This window comes from Panonychus citri, unplaced genomic scaffold (genome assembly GCF_014898815.1).
Source record: "Panonychus citri isolate SS breed McGregor unplaced genomic scaffold, ASM1489881v1 Contig00094, whole genome shotgun sequence".
In the NCBI taxonomy this organism is placed as follows: Eukaryota; Metazoa; Arthropoda; class Arachnida; order Trombidiformes; family Tetranychidae; genus Panonychus; species Panonychus citri.
This window is the reverse complement of record NW_026515499.1, coordinates 92,630-108,442: the sequence shown is the minus strand read 5'-3', so window position 1 is coordinate 108,442 and position 15,813 is coordinate 92,630. Positions and strand designations below refer to the sequence as shown.

At 33.8% G+C, this 15,813-nt stretch overlaps 6 protein-coding genes across 6 annotated transcripts; 4 read left to right on the top strand and 2 right to left on the bottom strand.

Annotated features, from left to right (window-relative positions):
• The first annotated feature begins 58 nt into the window (after positions 1-58).
• On the top strand, positions 59-6,717 carry LOC128387824 (cleavage and polyadenylation specificity factor subunit 1-like). The gene is made up of 3 exons (XM_053347096.1): positions 59-645; positions 839-6,012; positions 6,104-6,717. Exons 1-3 carry the CDS (start codon positions 204-206, stop codon positions 6,149-6,151), a joined length of 5,664 nt encoding a protein of 1,887 aa, XP_053203071.1. The 5' UTR covers positions 59-203; the 3' UTR covers positions 6,152-6,717.
• Positions 6,718-6,887: 170 nt separating this feature from the next.
• LOC128387831 (uncharacterized) lies at positions 6,888-8,524 on the top strand. Its single transcript, XM_053347106.1, has 2 exons — positions 6,888-7,149; positions 7,279-8,524. Exons 1-2 carry the CDS (start codon positions 7,010-7,012, stop codon positions 8,126-8,128), a joined length of 990 nt encoding a protein of 329 aa, XP_053203081.1. The 5' UTR covers positions 6,888-7,009; the 3' UTR covers positions 8,129-8,524.
• A 73-nt stretch (positions 8,525-8,597) lies between these two features.
• On the bottom strand, positions 8,598-9,531 carry LOC128387839 (lopap-like). The gene is made up of 4 exons (XM_053347115.1): positions 9,316-9,531; positions 9,024-9,240; positions 8,876-8,968; positions 8,598-8,798 (listed from the first exon to the last, which is right to left on the bottom strand). Exons 1-4 carry the CDS (start codon positions 9,430-9,432, stop codon positions 8,650-8,652), a joined length of 576 nt encoding a protein of 191 aa, XP_053203090.1. The 5' UTR covers positions 9,433-9,531; the 3' UTR covers positions 8,598-8,649.
• Positions 9,532-10,719: 1,188 nt separating this feature from the next.
• On the top strand, positions 10,720-12,678 carry LOC128387837 (uncharacterized). The gene has a single exon (XM_053347113.1). It carries the CDS (start codon positions 11,465-11,467, stop codon positions 12,053-12,055), a length of 591 nt encoding a protein of 196 aa, XP_053203088.1. The 5' UTR covers positions 10,720-11,464; the 3' UTR covers positions 12,056-12,678.
• A 37-nt stretch (positions 12,679-12,715) lies between these two features.
• On the bottom strand, positions 12,716-14,016 carry LOC128387832 (holocytochrome c-type synthase-like). The gene is made up of 2 exons (XM_053347107.1): positions 13,463-14,016; positions 12,716-13,352 (listed from the first exon to the last, which is right to left on the bottom strand). The coding sequence occupies exons 1-2, from the start codon at positions 13,860-13,862 to the stop codon at positions 12,913-12,915; spliced, it is 840 nt and encodes a 279-aa protein (XP_053203082.1). The 5' UTR covers positions 13,863-14,016; the 3' UTR covers positions 12,716-12,912.
• Positions 14,017-14,169: 153 nt separating this feature from the next.
• Positions 14,170-15,738, top strand: LOC128387838 (GTP-binding protein SAR1b-like). The gene is made up of 2 exons (XM_053347114.1): positions 14,170-14,329; positions 14,864-15,738. Exons 1-2 carry the CDS (start codon positions 14,287-14,289, stop codon positions 15,397-15,399), a joined length of 579 nt encoding a protein of 192 aa, XP_053203089.1. The 5' UTR covers positions 14,170-14,286; the 3' UTR covers positions 15,400-15,738.
• Positions 15,739-15,813: the final 75 nt, after the last annotated feature.

The following is a 15,813-nucleotide window of genomic DNA, read 5'->3' as shown; positions in this document are numbered from 1 at the left end:
GAATAGACTTTGGGCTATTCTCACGAAAAAAGTGGTTTAGGCTTTTGGTGTGAATTCATTTTCTCATGTGAATAATTTTTGTTTTGTTTTCTAATTAATTAACCGATCATTTATTAAAAGTATTTAAATTAAATAATTGGATATTTTTTATTCACCACCGTCTCAAGCTGTTTATTTTTCCGTTGTGTGTGTGTGTATACTAAATGTATACCCTTGTCAAAGAGATTCACAGTTCAACTACGGTTGAACATTGTATATATTGTCATTTCTTTAATTTGAGTGAGAAAAATTTAGTTATCGCTTCTTTTAACCAATTAAAGGTTTACCGGCTTATTGGTGAGGATACAAATGAAAATGGATCTACCTTAGACACTAATCAATCAACAAACATTAATGGAAATGGTTTACCTACAACATCATCAACATCAATTAGTACAACTTTAAACGCTTCCAATGAGCCAACTATAACCGGCATTGAAAGCGGTGATAAAACCAATAATAGTAACATTAATGGTGGTGATAATTTAAATAATAAAGTTAAATTAGAATGTTTGAAAACCATTCCATTGTATAGTGAAGTATGTTGTCTGAAAAGTATTAAATTAATTGGTTCTAAACGTGATTCACTTTTGATAGCGTTTGCAGGTAAGTTTTGTTTTCTCTGAAAATCTTTTTTTCCATTTCCATGCTTTTCTTTTTGTTTATCTTAATTGTTTCTTTGTTCATTCTCAATTCGCAATTCGCATCCTTTTCAATTCTACATTTTATCTTCTATTGACTCTTATAATCTGATAAACTCTCTCTTTCTCTCTCTCTTTCTATTTACTGTTTGATTTAGATGCTAAATTGGCTTTGGTTGAATATGATCCAGCAGATCATGATCTTAAGACTCTTTCATTACATTATTTCGAAGATGAAGACATTAAAGGAGGTAGAACTCAATATCCACGAGCTCCTGTTATTCGTGTTGATCCTGAGGGAAGATGTGCTGCTATGTTAATCTATGGGCGAACAATAGTTATCATACCATTTAGAAAAGATTTAGGTTCCATTGAAGAAACTGAGACAACTACTGTTCCTGGAATTGGTAAGGAAAATAGTAGTAATAATATTCCTGGTCCTGGAACATCATCTTCTCAACAATCTCAAGTTACACCAAATAAATCATTTGGTTTAGGAAAAAGTAGAACCTCTTCAAGTTCATTAGATGGTGGTGATAATACTAATCAAGCCAAATATCCTGTGATGGCTTCTTATAAATTAAATCTTAATGATAAACAATATGCAGAGGAAAAGATTCACAATATAACAGATTTTCAATTTCTAAATGGTTATTATGAGCCAACATTATTCATTCTTCATGAACCTGTTCGTACTTGGGCTGGTCGAGTTGCAGTTCGTCGTGATACCTGTTCAATGGTCACCCTATCATTAAATGTCCACCAAAGAGTTCACCCAGTAATATGGTCAACTAGTCATTTGCCTTTTGATTGTTTTGCTGCCCTACCGGTACCCAAACCTGTGGGTGGTGTAATTATTTTTGCTGTTAATTCATTAATATATCTTAATCAAAGTGTACCCCCTTATGCTGTTTCTCTTAATAGTTTTGCTGATTCAACAACCGCTTTCACTAAGACAGTACAAAAGGGTGTTAAATTATCCCTTGATTGTTCAAAAGCAACATTTGTTAGCAATGATAAGCTTGTATTAAGTTTGAAAGGCGGTGAACTTTATGTGGTCACTTTATTTAGTGACGGGATGAGGTCCATTCGAGCATTTCATTTTGATAAATCAGCTTCAAGTGTTATATCAAGTTGTATGACTATTTGTGAGGAGGGTTACCTTTTTTTAGGTTCTCGATTAGGAAATTCCTTGCTTCTCAAATATACTGAGAAAATTGTCGAAAGTCGACCTAAGACGGCAAAAAATATTCCCAATTCGTCGGCCAATGAAGATGATCCTATGATGTGTGCTAGTTCACCGGTACCTGAGGTTTTAGGAGAAGAGGTTGACCCAGCAAATGAACCGACTCTTTCACAGCCGATAAATAATAATAATAATAATAGTTCAACAACAACAAATATCAATGAATCAAATGAAGCTGATTTTCTGATGGATTTTATGGATGAAGAAGATGACAAATCAATTGTCACCTCAACCTGTGAACCTGCCAATCAATTGACCCAAGAATCTGATAATATGGACTCGGAAGATGTTAAACCGTCCAAGGAATTGCTGGATCAATCATCATCATCATCATCACCTTTGGAAGATAATATTGAGATGGTGAAAGTGAAAGAGGAAAAAATTGATTCAGAATTAACAGCAACCAATGTTAATATTATTAATGATTCTGTTTCTGTTTCTGTTTCTAATCCTGAAATTAAAGATGAATCAACTTGTAATGAAGATCATCCTACCAATGGTATTCCGGATTTTGATGATCCATCTAATGATCAGTCAAATGATTCAAATGATTCTCCCAACTCTCCTGATAGTCATAGACGTAGTCCCGTTAATCAATTGCACAACGAAAGTACGGTAGACTCATTGTTCAATAACAATTTGGATAATAGTAATTTGGACAATAATACAATGGATAATAGTAATCTTTATGGTCCATCAGAAAGTCAATCAAATTATGTTAATGAAAATGATCATCAAATGACAGATTTAGATGAATCTGAACATCCGATAAATGATTTTGATGAAACGGTAAACGACAAACCAGATGACATTGGCGATTGGGCTGCTGGAGATGTCGCCCTGATGAAAGATCCAGATGAACTTGAGGTCTATGGTCCTGAAGATGATGACGAAGAACAACTGACCACAAGTTTCTCCTTCGAACTGTGTGACTCTCTAATCAACATTGGACCATGTGGCCGAACTTGTATGGGTGAACCAGCCTTTCTACCTGAAGAATTTTCTCAAAATTCAGCCGATCCACAAGTGGAACTTGTTACCACTTCAGGTTATGGTAAAAACGGTGCTCTTTGTGTCCTTCAACGAACAATTCGACCTCAACTAGTGACAACATTTGGTTTACCAAAATGTATCGATATGTGGACAGTTCACAGTCCATCATTAGGTGGAACAGTTAATGATCTCTATAACGGATACCAAGATGGCGATGAAAAAACTTCATCCAATTTTCATTCCTTCCTAATTCTTACCCGACCTGATACAACTATGATACTTAAAACGGGCGCTGACATCAATGAATTAGACCATAGTGATGTTTCAAGTCAAACTCCGACCATTTTTGCCGGTAATCTTGCCAATGGTAAATACATCCTACAAGTTTCACCGATGGCAGTTCGTCTTCTTGAAGGAACCCGACAAATTCAACATTTACCATTAAATCTTGGCTCACCAATTGTTTTCTGTTCACTGGTTGACCCTTATGCCATCATTTTGACCCAACACGGAGCTATGGCACTTCTAACTCTACGAATTGATCCCGAAACATCAAATTGTCGGCTTGCAGCTTCACTTGTTTCTCTTACACCGAACAAGGCCAAAGTTTCCACCCTGTGTATCTACAAAGATGTTAGTGGCAAATTTACTACTCACTCAAGTGATACAAGTACCAACGAAAATCAATCTCATGATAATTCATCGAAATCAGCTGATGGTAAAGAAAATGGTTTTGGATCATCAGAATCTTCACAAGTTCCTTTAATTGCCTCAACCATTGATGATGAAGATGAACTTTTGTATGGAACTTCGAGCATTGAAATGATTACAAATCTTCCCGATGTTGCACCAAGTGGAACGAATTCCGTTACAAATGAACCTTCGATTTCAAGTCAACAAAATACTGAACAACTAATTTCTCCTAAAGTGATTCCCAAACAGCCCGAATACGAACCAACTTATTGGTTATTCACAATTCGTGAGAACGGTGTTCTTGAGATATTTCGTATACCTGATGCCACTTCTGTTTTCTATGTGAAAACCTTTCCAATGGGATGTAAAATTTTATCGGACATGATTCCAGGCGATGAGGTGAATCGATCAGATTCTGGTCTGTTACCCGTTGCTCGAGAAATCTTGGTCACCGGAATGGGTGTTTCTTGTTCTCGTCCCATTATGTTTGCCCGTTTTGATTATGAAATTTTTATCTATGAAATGTTTCCCTATCACGATGCTCAAACTCCAGGTCATCTCCAGATTCGCTGGAGGCGGAAAGAAAGAACGTTAATTGTCCGTGAACCTCGTCTAATTCGAACAACGGTAACACCGCCAGTTAACACTCGTGGTAATGTTAACCAATCATCTTCCTCTCAAAGTACAACCGCTCAAAATTCAAATGATTCGCCATCATCTCCAAACATTTTGAACTTTGAGAAAATGCACCAAAAATGGTTCCGTCCTTTTAACGATGTTTCCGGTTATTCGGGAGTCTTTATTTGTGGACCTTTTCCTCATTGGTGTTTTATGACCTCTCGAGGTGAACTTCGTATCCATGAAATGAACATCGATGGTCCAGTCATCTCTTTTGCACCCTTCCATAATGTCAATTGTCCCAAAGGTTTTCTCTATATAAATGCCAAAAGTGAACTTCGAATCGCCGTTCTACCAACTCATGTTACCTATGATGCACCTTGGCCTGTTCGAAAGGTTCCTCTTCGATGTACAATCGATTTTGTCAACTATCATGTAGACTCTAAATGTTATTGTGTTACCACCTCGACCCAGGAACCTTATAATCGGGTTGTTCGCGTTGGCGGAGAGGAAAAAGATTACGATGTTCTTGAACGCGATTCGAGGTACATTTGGCCAACTATGAATCGATTTCATATTCAATTGTTTTCACCTGTTTCATGGGAAATGATTCCTGGAACTAAAATAACTCTCGATGAATGGGAACACGTTACATGTATGAAAAATGTAATGCTCAGTTCAGAAGGAACGGAAAGTGGCCTTAAGGGTTATATCGCCGCTGGTACAAACTTTTGCTACGGTGAAGATGTTACCAATCGTGGGCAAATATGGATTCTTGATATAATCGATGTTGTCCCCGAATTGGGTCAACCCTTGACTCGAAGTAAAATCAAGGTTGTTTATTGTAAAGAGCAGAAAGGTCCCGTCACCGCGATCTGTCAAATTCGTGGTTTACTTTTAAGTGCCGTGGGACAGAAAATTTATATCTGGCAATTAAAGGAATCTCAGCTTGTTGGTGTTGCCTTTATCGACACTCAGATTTACATCCATCAAGCAGTTTCCATGAAAAATTTAATCCTAATCGCCGATGTGTACAAATCAATTTCACTTCTTCGCTACCAAGAGGATACCCGAACCTTGGCCTTGGCCAGTCGTGATTGGAGAGCATTTGAAGTTCACTCCTGTGAATTTATTGTTGACAATAATCAGCTGTGTTTCATGGTCGCCGATGGGGATAAAAATCTGCTCGTGTACAGTTACTCACCCGAATCACGGGAAAGTGTCGGTGGAACTCGTTTATTGCGTCGAGGTGATTATCACCTTGGCTCCCATGTAAATTGTTTTTTCCGTATTCGTTGTAAATATCCATCAATCGTCACATCTTATTTCACTTTTGCATCATCTCTTTCACCCCAACAATCATCATCATCATCTTCACATTACAAAAATACCTCTTCCATTGCCTCAACCACTTCAACCTCAATCACAACAACAAACAACAAAAACACCGAACCAGTTATTGATTTAATCGAAGCCAAGAAAACAACTGAACGTCGTCATGCCACCATTTTCCCGACACTCGATGGAACAATTAACTTTATGTTACCGGTATCTGAGAAAATATATCGTCGCCTATTTATGCTTCAAAACACCATGAACGCTCATGTCCAACACACCGCTGGGGTCAATCCAAAAGGTGTTCATATGGTCAAATTTTACAAGAAATGTTTAGCTAATCCTTGTAAGAATGTATTAGATGGCGATCTCCTTTATCGTTTCCTTAACCTTTCAACTATCGAAAAGGCGGAACTTTGTAGAAAGATTAGTTCAACACCCGATCAGGTAAATTTCAATAATATCTCTTGACAATCTATTCGATTTGTTGATAATCTATTTTAACTCTTGTATTTCTTTTTTGCTCTTACCCTTACAGATAATTGATGATCTATCGGAAATCGATCTGATAACCGGACATTTTTAAGATTGGAAGATCCTATCACCAGTTTATCAGCAATCAACTAAATTACAGCTCATTTACTTCGTGTAAAAACTGATTACCTTTGTAAAAATTAACTTTTTATTCCAATTTGATGCTATCGATGTGGCTTGATTTCTCTCTCTCTCTCTTTGTCATTTTAATTAACAATTAGTATGTTCAATATATTTAGGAAATTATCATCTTCACCTTAAACATGTTTAAAAGCTGATTTGTTTGTCACTCCTTAACTTTTCCTTCCCTTAATTATTTTCTTGTCACAAAAATGATAACAATTAAGTAAACAATCATGAAACAATTAACAAAAATGAATTAGTGATCCATAAATTATCAATGAAACCGGAAAAACAAATAATTGTTAGAAAAACAGAAAAAAAATTGAGATCAAACCTATTTAACTTTCTAAATGATGAACTAAATTAAGTATTGAATATAAACCAACAGAAACTTTAATTGTATTCGAGATTTAATTTTGATTTTTATTTTTTCTTTCAACAAAAAGTAAACAATCTAAATTCCCATTTAAAATAAACAATCAAACGAAAACAGAATCCCAATTGAAAACGTGATACTTTCCTCCCAATGTAATAATAAGTTAAACGTTCGTTTAATTTTGTCAACAATCAAACGAAACAATTTAAATTGTTGTACTACAACTATTGGTCAAAGAGTAAAGGAAAACTTTGATTGGATAAAAGATCCAAAGGTGATTATCTTCAATATCTTCACAAGTGAACACCCAACTCTCTTGATTTAGTCTTTCCTTTAATTGTGATAGTTAAACATTAACTTTTTATACGTTGACTTTTTCCTTAATTCACCAACAATCAACTAATTAGAAACATGTCTTGTTTCACTACACCTGAAAGAATCACAATCGTTAGACTTTACTACCAAAATCCAAACAATTATGAAGAAATTGCTAATCAATGGGCTTGTTACCATAGGAAAAAAGCTAAACCAGGAAAGGCAGTAATCGACAGGTAAGTGATTAACTATCAACAATTAAAGAATCAAGAGTGTCTCTTATAATCAAATTAACCTTTTCTACTTTCAAAATTTTTTCCCTTCGATTCTCAATCAATTCTTGATTGATTGTTTTCTTCCTCTAGTATTGTTGCTAATTTTGAGAAAACTGGAACAGTTAAATTTGATTTCAATGCTTCTCTTAATCCACTTACCGGGGAAATGATTCCAATCAAAGATACTAATCCATCACCTTATATGGTACAAACACTTCAGCACTTAAGTAAACCCGATCCTCATGTTAGACTTGCAATGGCAAAGTATTTATTGGAAAGCGAGGAGACCAACACTCTTAAACTTGACCACATTTGGTTCACTGGACATGCCACTTTCTATTTACATGGTTACGGGTGTCGGGATGTTTACCGTTTCTGGGGAAGCACCAGACCTGAGATTGCAACGGTTACCCCGTTGGATGATCTTTCCATTTCCGTTTGGACCGCGATTTGTGGTAAAACGATTCTCGGTCCATATTTTGTGGCCACAAAATTCACCCCTGATGATTATCACGATTTCCTTGCGCACCAGATTCTCCATGATATTCGTTCTCGAGACATGGACACCATGGAATACTGTTGGATGCAAGATGTTCCCGATGACCTGAAGACGGAAAAAATTTTCTACCTAATTTGTGCTCGATTTGGTGATCAAATGCTCGCCGATAGATCAAATCAAATCTGTAACTACGGAATCGATTGGCCAAGCTATTCACCCGATCTGAACCCGATTGACTTTTTCTTGTGGGGATACGTTAAGGATAAACTCGATGAGTACCGACCTACGACACAGCAAAGCTTGGAGCAATCAATCGGAAAGGCATTTAGAGATCTTCGTGAGAATCCCGACCTACTGATTAAAAATCTCGATGTTCTCAAAAAGCGACTCGATCTTGTTAAGAAATCGGCTGGATGGTTTTTCGATAAGACATTTTACTAAATTGTTTCTTCGTCAGTTTAAATTGTCATCGTCAATTCTAGTCAGCTAATTGTTTGATAATTGGAACGACAATTAGTTAGTGTCACTCTTTGTTTCCCTCAAATTTAATTATTACATGACAATTCAATTCATTTAAAATCAAAATCTTGTACTAATCAAAAAGGGAAACAAAACCCAATTCAAGTTGATCTATTTTTCTAATTAATCTTTTAAATCTTATCAATCCAATTGTATTATCAAATGACATTGTGATTTACCAGTTAATTACTTTGTTAACATGATAATCAATTGATTTTTATCTTCTATTGTTGTTTTATTATTCCCTTATTGAAGGTTATTAACAACCAATGGATAACCAATAAAATGATTATCTAATCAGTTATACAACTTTTCAAATGATCAACTATAATTAACGGTCAATTGTTATTGAGAATGAAAAAACAAATCAACTGGTAGTAGACAATTGTAATTGTGAGTATATTGTATCTTTATAATCAATAATATTAATCAGATCGAAATGATTAAATCCAAGGTTCATAATCGGGGCACGAACTGTAATCCTGAGCAATTAACTCTGGTTCAGCGAAACCAAAGTCGACAATTTTTCTCTTCAATTGTCCAAGTAAATCATCGTCCATTGATTTGGTTCGAGATCGAATAACAATCCTCTCTAATTGAATTAGATGACAGAATTTGGAAAACAAAAAATTACCAACTAAATTAACTAAATCAACTGTTCCTTTTTACCTTCGTGAGTTTTTTCATCGTCACTGGCTAAACATCCAACCTCAACAGCGTAATTATCATAATCAGTGTCCAAAATGTAAACTGGATTATTGTCTAGAGACCAAATGATTGATTAGGATAAATTTTTCCAACGAAACAATTAACTTACATGCATCGGCGAAAAGTTTTGCATCAACATCGTAATCATATTGGTAAAGTCCAAATGAACAAAATACTTTGTATGGACCATCCAACGAATAGTAATTAACATTGAATACATGTTTGTCCTCCATGTAACTGCGATACAGATTCAATGTACAGTTCAAAACTTTTGGACAATTGCGTTGATTTGGGTCCACGTAAATATCGTACCATTTACCTAGGTACTGATGGAGAAAGTGTTGATTGTCAATTGTTGATTGTTATTGTTGGTAAGAAATGAATCAATATGATTTACTTACTCGTTCGGTGTCAATTGTTTCAATATCTTTGATTTTTATTGGACAAGGTCCATTTACTTTTTTTGATTGTCCAGTTGAAATTAGAACTGTGATTAACATGAACAGGTAGAGATACATGATTTCTGTTTCAACAGTTTGAGACAATTAAATGAAGATAATGAGAAATCAACTGAATCAACTTTTTACTGTTGTGATCGCTTTTAAATAACAAGAGTTAATTGTCAATCAGCCTTACAGTTGGATTGAACAATTGTATCACAGATCTGACAAGATTTTATATAATCAATAGAACCTCAAATACACCTTAACTGTACTTACAATTAATCAAGATAATCAAGTTAATCACAATCAATTTATTTCATTTTTAGAGATTTAATTTCTTCCAATTTTAACAATTAAGGTTTAAACATCTCGTTAATTGTCTAGCAAATCAAATTTGCTTAAAATTACCAAAGTCATTTAAATTGTTGACGAAAAAAATTGATCTTAATCACTAATTAAGAGTCAATTATAATAACAATTAGTGTGGGAAAATTAGCTAAATGATGAACTTGAAGAGGTTGTTTTCTAATTAATTACTGATCGAATTTCTAAATTGATTATTGTGAAGATTAAACTGACGAGAGATTTTTTTTAACCAGATTAACAGATGATTAAATGAAAAGAATTAAATTATTCTAGTTTAATGAAAACAAATCGAAAGAATTTTTTTTATATTCTAAATTAATAGTTGGTCCCTTTTCTTTCTGTTTTTGAAAGTTTCCAATTGAAACTTTTCTCAGAGAATTTTGAAAAATTATCAAGTTGTTTTCTCTTACAAAAAGTATTTATTCAGAATGATCGACCCTTTAATTGGTGTATTTTCTGTGTCATTTGTTGGAATTAAGAAAATTAATAAAGAAAAGGTTAATGTGTCTACAATTCCTGACGATGTTGAGGTTTACTTGATTTCAATTTTTTTTCAGACAAAAAGGTTCCCCTCTAGACTGGAATTCGGATTTAAAACTGATCACTGAGCTTTTTGACATTCATGTTGGAATTAAATGGAACATCCCGACGCTCAAGATCCACGGCAACGCAGTTGAAAACGCTAATTCAAAAGCAAAAGAAAACACGGTTATGGGCCAAATGGAGAATCGACTCAAAAAGATTAACTGATTGGTTATATTGATCTCTTTTTCTTCATCATGTAACAATTGAAACACTCACCAAGGTTACCCTGTTCTTAATATAAGCCACTAAATCATCACAATGTTTCCGTTAAATTACACAATCTAAAAAAAAGTGATTCTCTCACAACTGTTGGTAAATTTATTTTTCGGGTTGAAAGAGAATAAAAAAAAAGAATTTTTCTTTTCTAAATTAGTAATCGGTCCCTTTCTATTTTCTCTATTTTCGTGTAGGTCAAAATTGGTTGACCAATGGTTTTACTTTGATCATTTGAATGATTCCCTCGTTTTTTGTTTGTGTTTTGATTATAAAAATTTTGATTCTCACGTTTGATTGAATTAATCAATTTAGTTAATTGTCACTTGTTTTCATACTGTGCGTGTAAACGTTGAAAGCTCCTCCTTTTTAATTTAAAAAGAATCACAATCTGAGCCTTAACAATTTGCCTACACAAACAGATAGAAACACTCACACCTTGTTTTTCCCCTTTGGCTTAAAATGTGTTCACTTCGCAATCAATTTAATTCCATTGGAATCATTTGGTTTACTTATCGTTTCTATTTGATTAACTTTTAGTGACAATTTGTGTGCTCCATGGTGATGGTGGTTTAATTAATCTTCAATTTATATAAACATCTATTTGGTACTATAGAAATCATCTTAAGGTTTTTTTTTTCTCTTGGAAAAAAAAGAGAGGGGGGATGTGAAAGAAAACGAAAACAACATAAGAAGACAACATTGGAAACTCATTAACTAATTATCTGGTTTATTCTATTTCAATTTCAACTTATATTCATCATCATCATCTTCATCATCATATACTTATCATAATCATTATTCATCATCTAAAGTCATTCTTTAATCATGTGTTACCTTTAAAAATTGATTCTTTTTTTGCTTCTTATCTTTAACCCTTATGATTTAAAATATTATATTTATATAAATATATAAATTGTTTTTCTATATAAAATTAAGCATTATGGGTAATTGGAGTTCCTGTTGTCTTCCTGGTAATAAAAATTTGGACGATGGTGATGGTGAACGTACTCGTATTCTAAATGATCCAACTGGTGATGGTCGATTTGTTGGTGAAGAGACTTGTTACACTGGAGATGGTGTTGCCATTAATTCAAAACAATCAACCGATTATGGGACAATCAATAATGGTGGAAGTAAAAATAACGAGCAAAGTAATGCCTGGCATCGAATATTGAATAAAATGTTGGCCAATGTGATTGATGTTTCAGCTGATGTTCCACCAGTTGAACAAAATGAATACACTGAAAGGACTCGCCTCTATCAGAATAAAATTAACCAACTACGACAACCACTTTACCTTAAATATCGTCTATCCAATAATAAATTAACAATTCTAAATGGATCAGGATCTGGTTCTAAACGATTAATCGACAATTCATCTGATTTAAGAGACTTTCCAACACCATTTAAGACTATCTCTGAAGAGGATCTTACATTAACCAACCTGATCTCTGATAAAACATTAATTGCTGTTAAGAAAGGTTATGCTGTTAATATTGAGGAACAACTTGTGGTACAATTTAATCCATAATCAAAAATCTTCCTCTTTCCCTCTAATCAAATGGAAAACAATTTAATTTTGTAACCATTTTCCTCCTTATATTTGGTTAAAACAATGTTTTCTAATCTACATTAATGGACTAAAGCCAATGTTGTTCAATCATCATCATCATCATAATCATCATAATCATAATCATCACCATCGTCATCATCTTCCATCATGAAGAGATATACCATTTCTACCTTATATTTTTTCTCTCTCACTCTCTATCATCATAATACATTTATTTTGTTCTCGATTAAGAAATCAACAGATTAATCATTTACACTAAAAAATGACAACGATTTTGCATTTATCATGTTGTTAAAAACTCCAGATACCTGATACTTAATGACAGTCGTATTGCAAATAACCTTTTTAATTGTTCCTCTAGATTTTTTTATCTATTTAGTGAGACAATTAACTGAGAAAATGTTATATTAATATAAACATAAACCTTCAATAATCTTCTGTATCATTAACATTTCAGGTTATTAACTATTGTAATTACTTTTTCTTTATCATATTGAAGGAAAACAATTAATCGTTGTAATATAGTTTAATAATTAAAAGAAAACAATCCACAAAACCAGATTCATCTGGAAGCTCATTAATTGATCATTTGTGTGTTTTAATTGATTATCAAGTTAATTGTAACATTTAGATTAGTTTAATTTTGTTATTTTTCAATTTTCAATGTTTGTCAAGGTAAAATTGATCAAGAGTCGTGAATAAATCTGTCATTTACGTGTTATATGTATGTAAATTTTTACAGGAAATGATTATAATTAGATAACTACAATTTAAATTAATGTGGATCAGAAAAAAAAGAAACAAAATGATTAGTTTTAAACTTTTTCTTTTGATTCTTTGCTAAGAAAGGTTGATCTCCATCGCCACCATGTTACTTTCATACGATCCCAAGCATTACCAACAGAATCAAGTGCTGGTCTAACATCGAGAACGGCAAAAGCGGGATTAATCTTTAATTGTTCGGGAACAATTGGACCACCATCATAATAGTCGATAATGTAACGAACATCTTTACCACACCGATCAACAACCCAATCATGACGATCAAAAGGTAACTCATATCCCATCCAAGATCTTATTCTGGCTCTTGGTGTATAATCAGTTGCTCGACCAGAAAATCGTTTCAATTTCGGACCAGTCGGACATTCACCAGAATGGAAAGCATTTTCCCACTTCAAAATCTCCTGCCAAGCAGCTTCATTATTAGCATTGTGGATCCTAATTATGTGACTCATATCATTTTTTTGAAGTGGTTCTAATAAAAGATAAAAGTGAACAAAAATATTTGAGGTAAAGATTAATTGATGAAGAAAAAAACAACCAAATGATGTAATTTGAGAGATTGTTCAGTTGAATATAATTTACCTTTCTCATGTTCACTTTGCCATTTCCAACCTTTTCGTATCATTGCATTCCAGAACATTTGCTCCGATGGATAGACCCACTTCTCATCCGCTCCAGCTTTGGGTATAGTTGAAACCTCTCGTTCAACCGATAACGGAAATGGTTGTCCTGGTGAAGGTTCTTGACTAGCATTCATAGGCATCATATTATCAGGATTCATCTTCTCCCCACCACCAGTACCAACACCACCACCTCCTACATTATCCTGAGACATTGGACATCCACTTGGAATCGCTAGTCCATTACCATGATTAACTGGACATCCACCACCACCAGTTGACCTCATGGCCGATGGAGGTTGACCAAGTTTCACCTCAACATTACCAAGAGGACCATCAACATTAACCGGTGCTCCCATCATAAAATAGCAAAGGTAACAACTATTTCCACGTGTGAATGTCAAACAGAGAAAAGAACGAAAAAAAACCAAATTTAATTCTTTAATTAAAACGAATCAAATTAATGAAATACCAAACACAAGCAGAGAGAAGAAGAAGAAAAAAACACAAACACAAGGTTGAATTCGGAGCAGCATTTAGACGGACACTTTAAAAGTCACACTTATCTTTCAATGAGAAATTCGATTCTCTTCAATTCAAATTAACCGCGAGATTTACACTTCCACCAACTAGCGACATCTATTTGCATCACATGACAAAAGCTAAACAGCTTAGTTGGAAGTTTTTTAATTTCTCTTCATTTGTCTCTCTCAGTGATTTTTTTGTACATTTAACCTGCCATACAACTGGACAATTAAACAATCGGTGTTAAACAATTAACTTCAGATGTTTTTCTGGGATTGGATAACCGGTGTCCTCGGTTTTTTAGGTAATAATCATTTAACCTTTTCGTTTTCCAAATGTTTTCCTTATTATTACAAATTATCATTGAATCGAAATTGTTTCTCTTTCACTTGAAACCCTCAGAGCTTTTCCAATATTCTATTAATCCACCTTCAGAATCACAATTTTACTATTTTTGTTCAATCTTCTTCCCCTTTCTCTATCTCTCACCTCTTTCCCTCTCTAATAGAATCATATTTATTTATTCTAAGCCTTTCTAACTCACCAATTTTCCTCTTCATCCTATCTCTCTTATCTCTCTCTCTCTCTCTCTCTCTTTCTTTCTCTCTCATCTCTCTACCTCTCTCATAATTTTTCCTCTTTCCCCATTTGTCTGTCTCTCTCTCTCTTTTTTTTGTTCTTCTCTTTCTTTATTCTCTGTCTATCTGTCCTTTCTACCTGTTTTTTAATCTGTCTTCCTCTCTATACCCTCTTCTAACATTATCCCTTGACGTTATCATAATTAACATTTTATATTGTGTCTTTTTGCTGTTTTTCTTATTGATAAATATCTTTACAGGCCTTTATAAGAAAAGTGGTAAATTGTTGTTCCTTGGTTTGGATAATGCTGGTAAAACAACGTTATTACATATGCTTAAAGATGATCGGATGGCTCAACATGTACCTACACTTCATCCAACCTCAGAGGAATTGGCCATTGGTAACATAAGATTTACTACTTTTGATCTTGGTGGTCATCATCAAGCCCGCCGAGTATGGAAAGATTATTTCCCTGCTGTTGATGCAATTGTTTTCCTCATTGATGCTCATGACACAGAACGATTTCCAGAATCTAAAACGGAATTAGATAGCTTACTAACTGACGAGCAATTATCAAATGTACCTGTTTTGATACTTGGAAATAAGATTGATATTCGAGGGGCTGCTAGTGAAGATAATATTAGGTCATATTTTGGTCTACATGGTGTAACCACTGGTAAGGGAAAAGTTTCCCGATCTGAATTACCTGGTCGTCCAGTTGAACTATTCATGTGTAGTGTGCTAAAAAGGCAAGGATATGGTGAAGGCTTCCGGTGGATAGCTCAATATATTTAAATTAGGTCAAATTTAAGTAATATACAAACTTGATATATAAAAAAAACAGCAAAACATAAACAACAACAACATCATCATCAACAACATACACACCACCACAACCACCACCTACTACAACTTATACATAAACTGTCAAAATTAACTTGCATAAAGTAAAAAAAGAGTAACAAGAGAAAATTTTATGAAACTGGATTAAGAAAATCTATATAAATGATCCATTTTCAACTACAATCTTTTTTTTTCATTTTCATGGAAAAATATTTGAAACTTTCAACAGTAAAAAACAAAAGCAAAAGGGTTTGAAAATAAAGGGTAAACCACAGATTCCTTTTAATATAATTCGTTTTTAACATGAAACATTTGTAAAACTTAATCAATTTCACTGTTATAACAAACAAAATTAACTATTTACCA

Bases quoted from the DNA above. Each gene is read 5' to 3' on its own strand.
- LOC128387832 (XM_053347107.1), bottom strand. From the start codon at position 13,862: ATGATGGGAGCACCGGTTAATGTTGATGGTCCTCTTGGTAATGTTGAG. The intron at 13,353-13,462 runs GTAAATTATATT...ATCTTTTATTAG, and splicing joins GCAAAGTGAACATGAGAAAG to AACCACTTCAAAAAAATGAT.
- LOC128387838 (XM_053347114.1), top strand. From the start codon at position 14,287: ATGTTTTTCTGGGATTGGATAACCGGTGTCCTCGGTTTTTTAG. The intron at 14,330-14,863 runs GTAATAATCATT...ATATCTTTACAG, and splicing joins CGGTGTCCTCGGTTTTTTAG to GCCTTTATAAGAAAAGTGGT.
- LOC128387837 (XM_053347113.1), top strand. From the start codon at position 11,465: ATGGGTAATTGGAGTTCCTGTTGTCTTCCTGGTAATAAAAATTTGGAC.
- LOC128387824 (XM_053347096.1), top strand. From the start codon at position 204: ATGTATACCCTTGTCAAAGAGATTCACAGTTCAACTACGGTTGAACAT. The intron at 646-838 runs GTAAGTTTTGTT...TGTTTGATTTAG, and splicing joins ACTTTTGATAGCGTTTGCAG to ATGCTAAATTGGCTTTGGTT. The intron at 6,013-6,103 runs GTAAATTTCAAT...TTACCCTTACAG, and splicing joins TTAGTTCAACACCCGATCAG to ATAATTGATGATCTATCGGA.
- LOC128387839 (XM_053347115.1), bottom strand. From the start codon at position 9,432: ATGTATCTCTACCTGTTCATGTTAATCACAGTTCTAATTTCAACTGGA. The intron at 9,241-9,315 runs GTAAGTAAATCA...TTTCTCCATCAG, and splicing joins AAACAATTGACACCGAACGA to TACCTAGGTAAATGGTACGA. The intron at 8,969-9,023 runs GTAAGTTAATTG...TTTGGTCTCTAG, and splicing joins AAAACTTTTCGCCGATGCAT to ACAATAATCCAGTTTACATT.
- LOC128387831 (XM_053347106.1), top strand. From the start codon at position 7,010: ATGTCTTGTTTCACTACACCTGAAAGAATCACAATCGTTAGACTTTAC. The intron at 7,150-7,278 runs GTAAGTGATTAA...TTCTTCCTCTAG, and splicing joins GGAAAGGCAGTAATCGACAG to TATTGTTGCTAATTTTGAGA.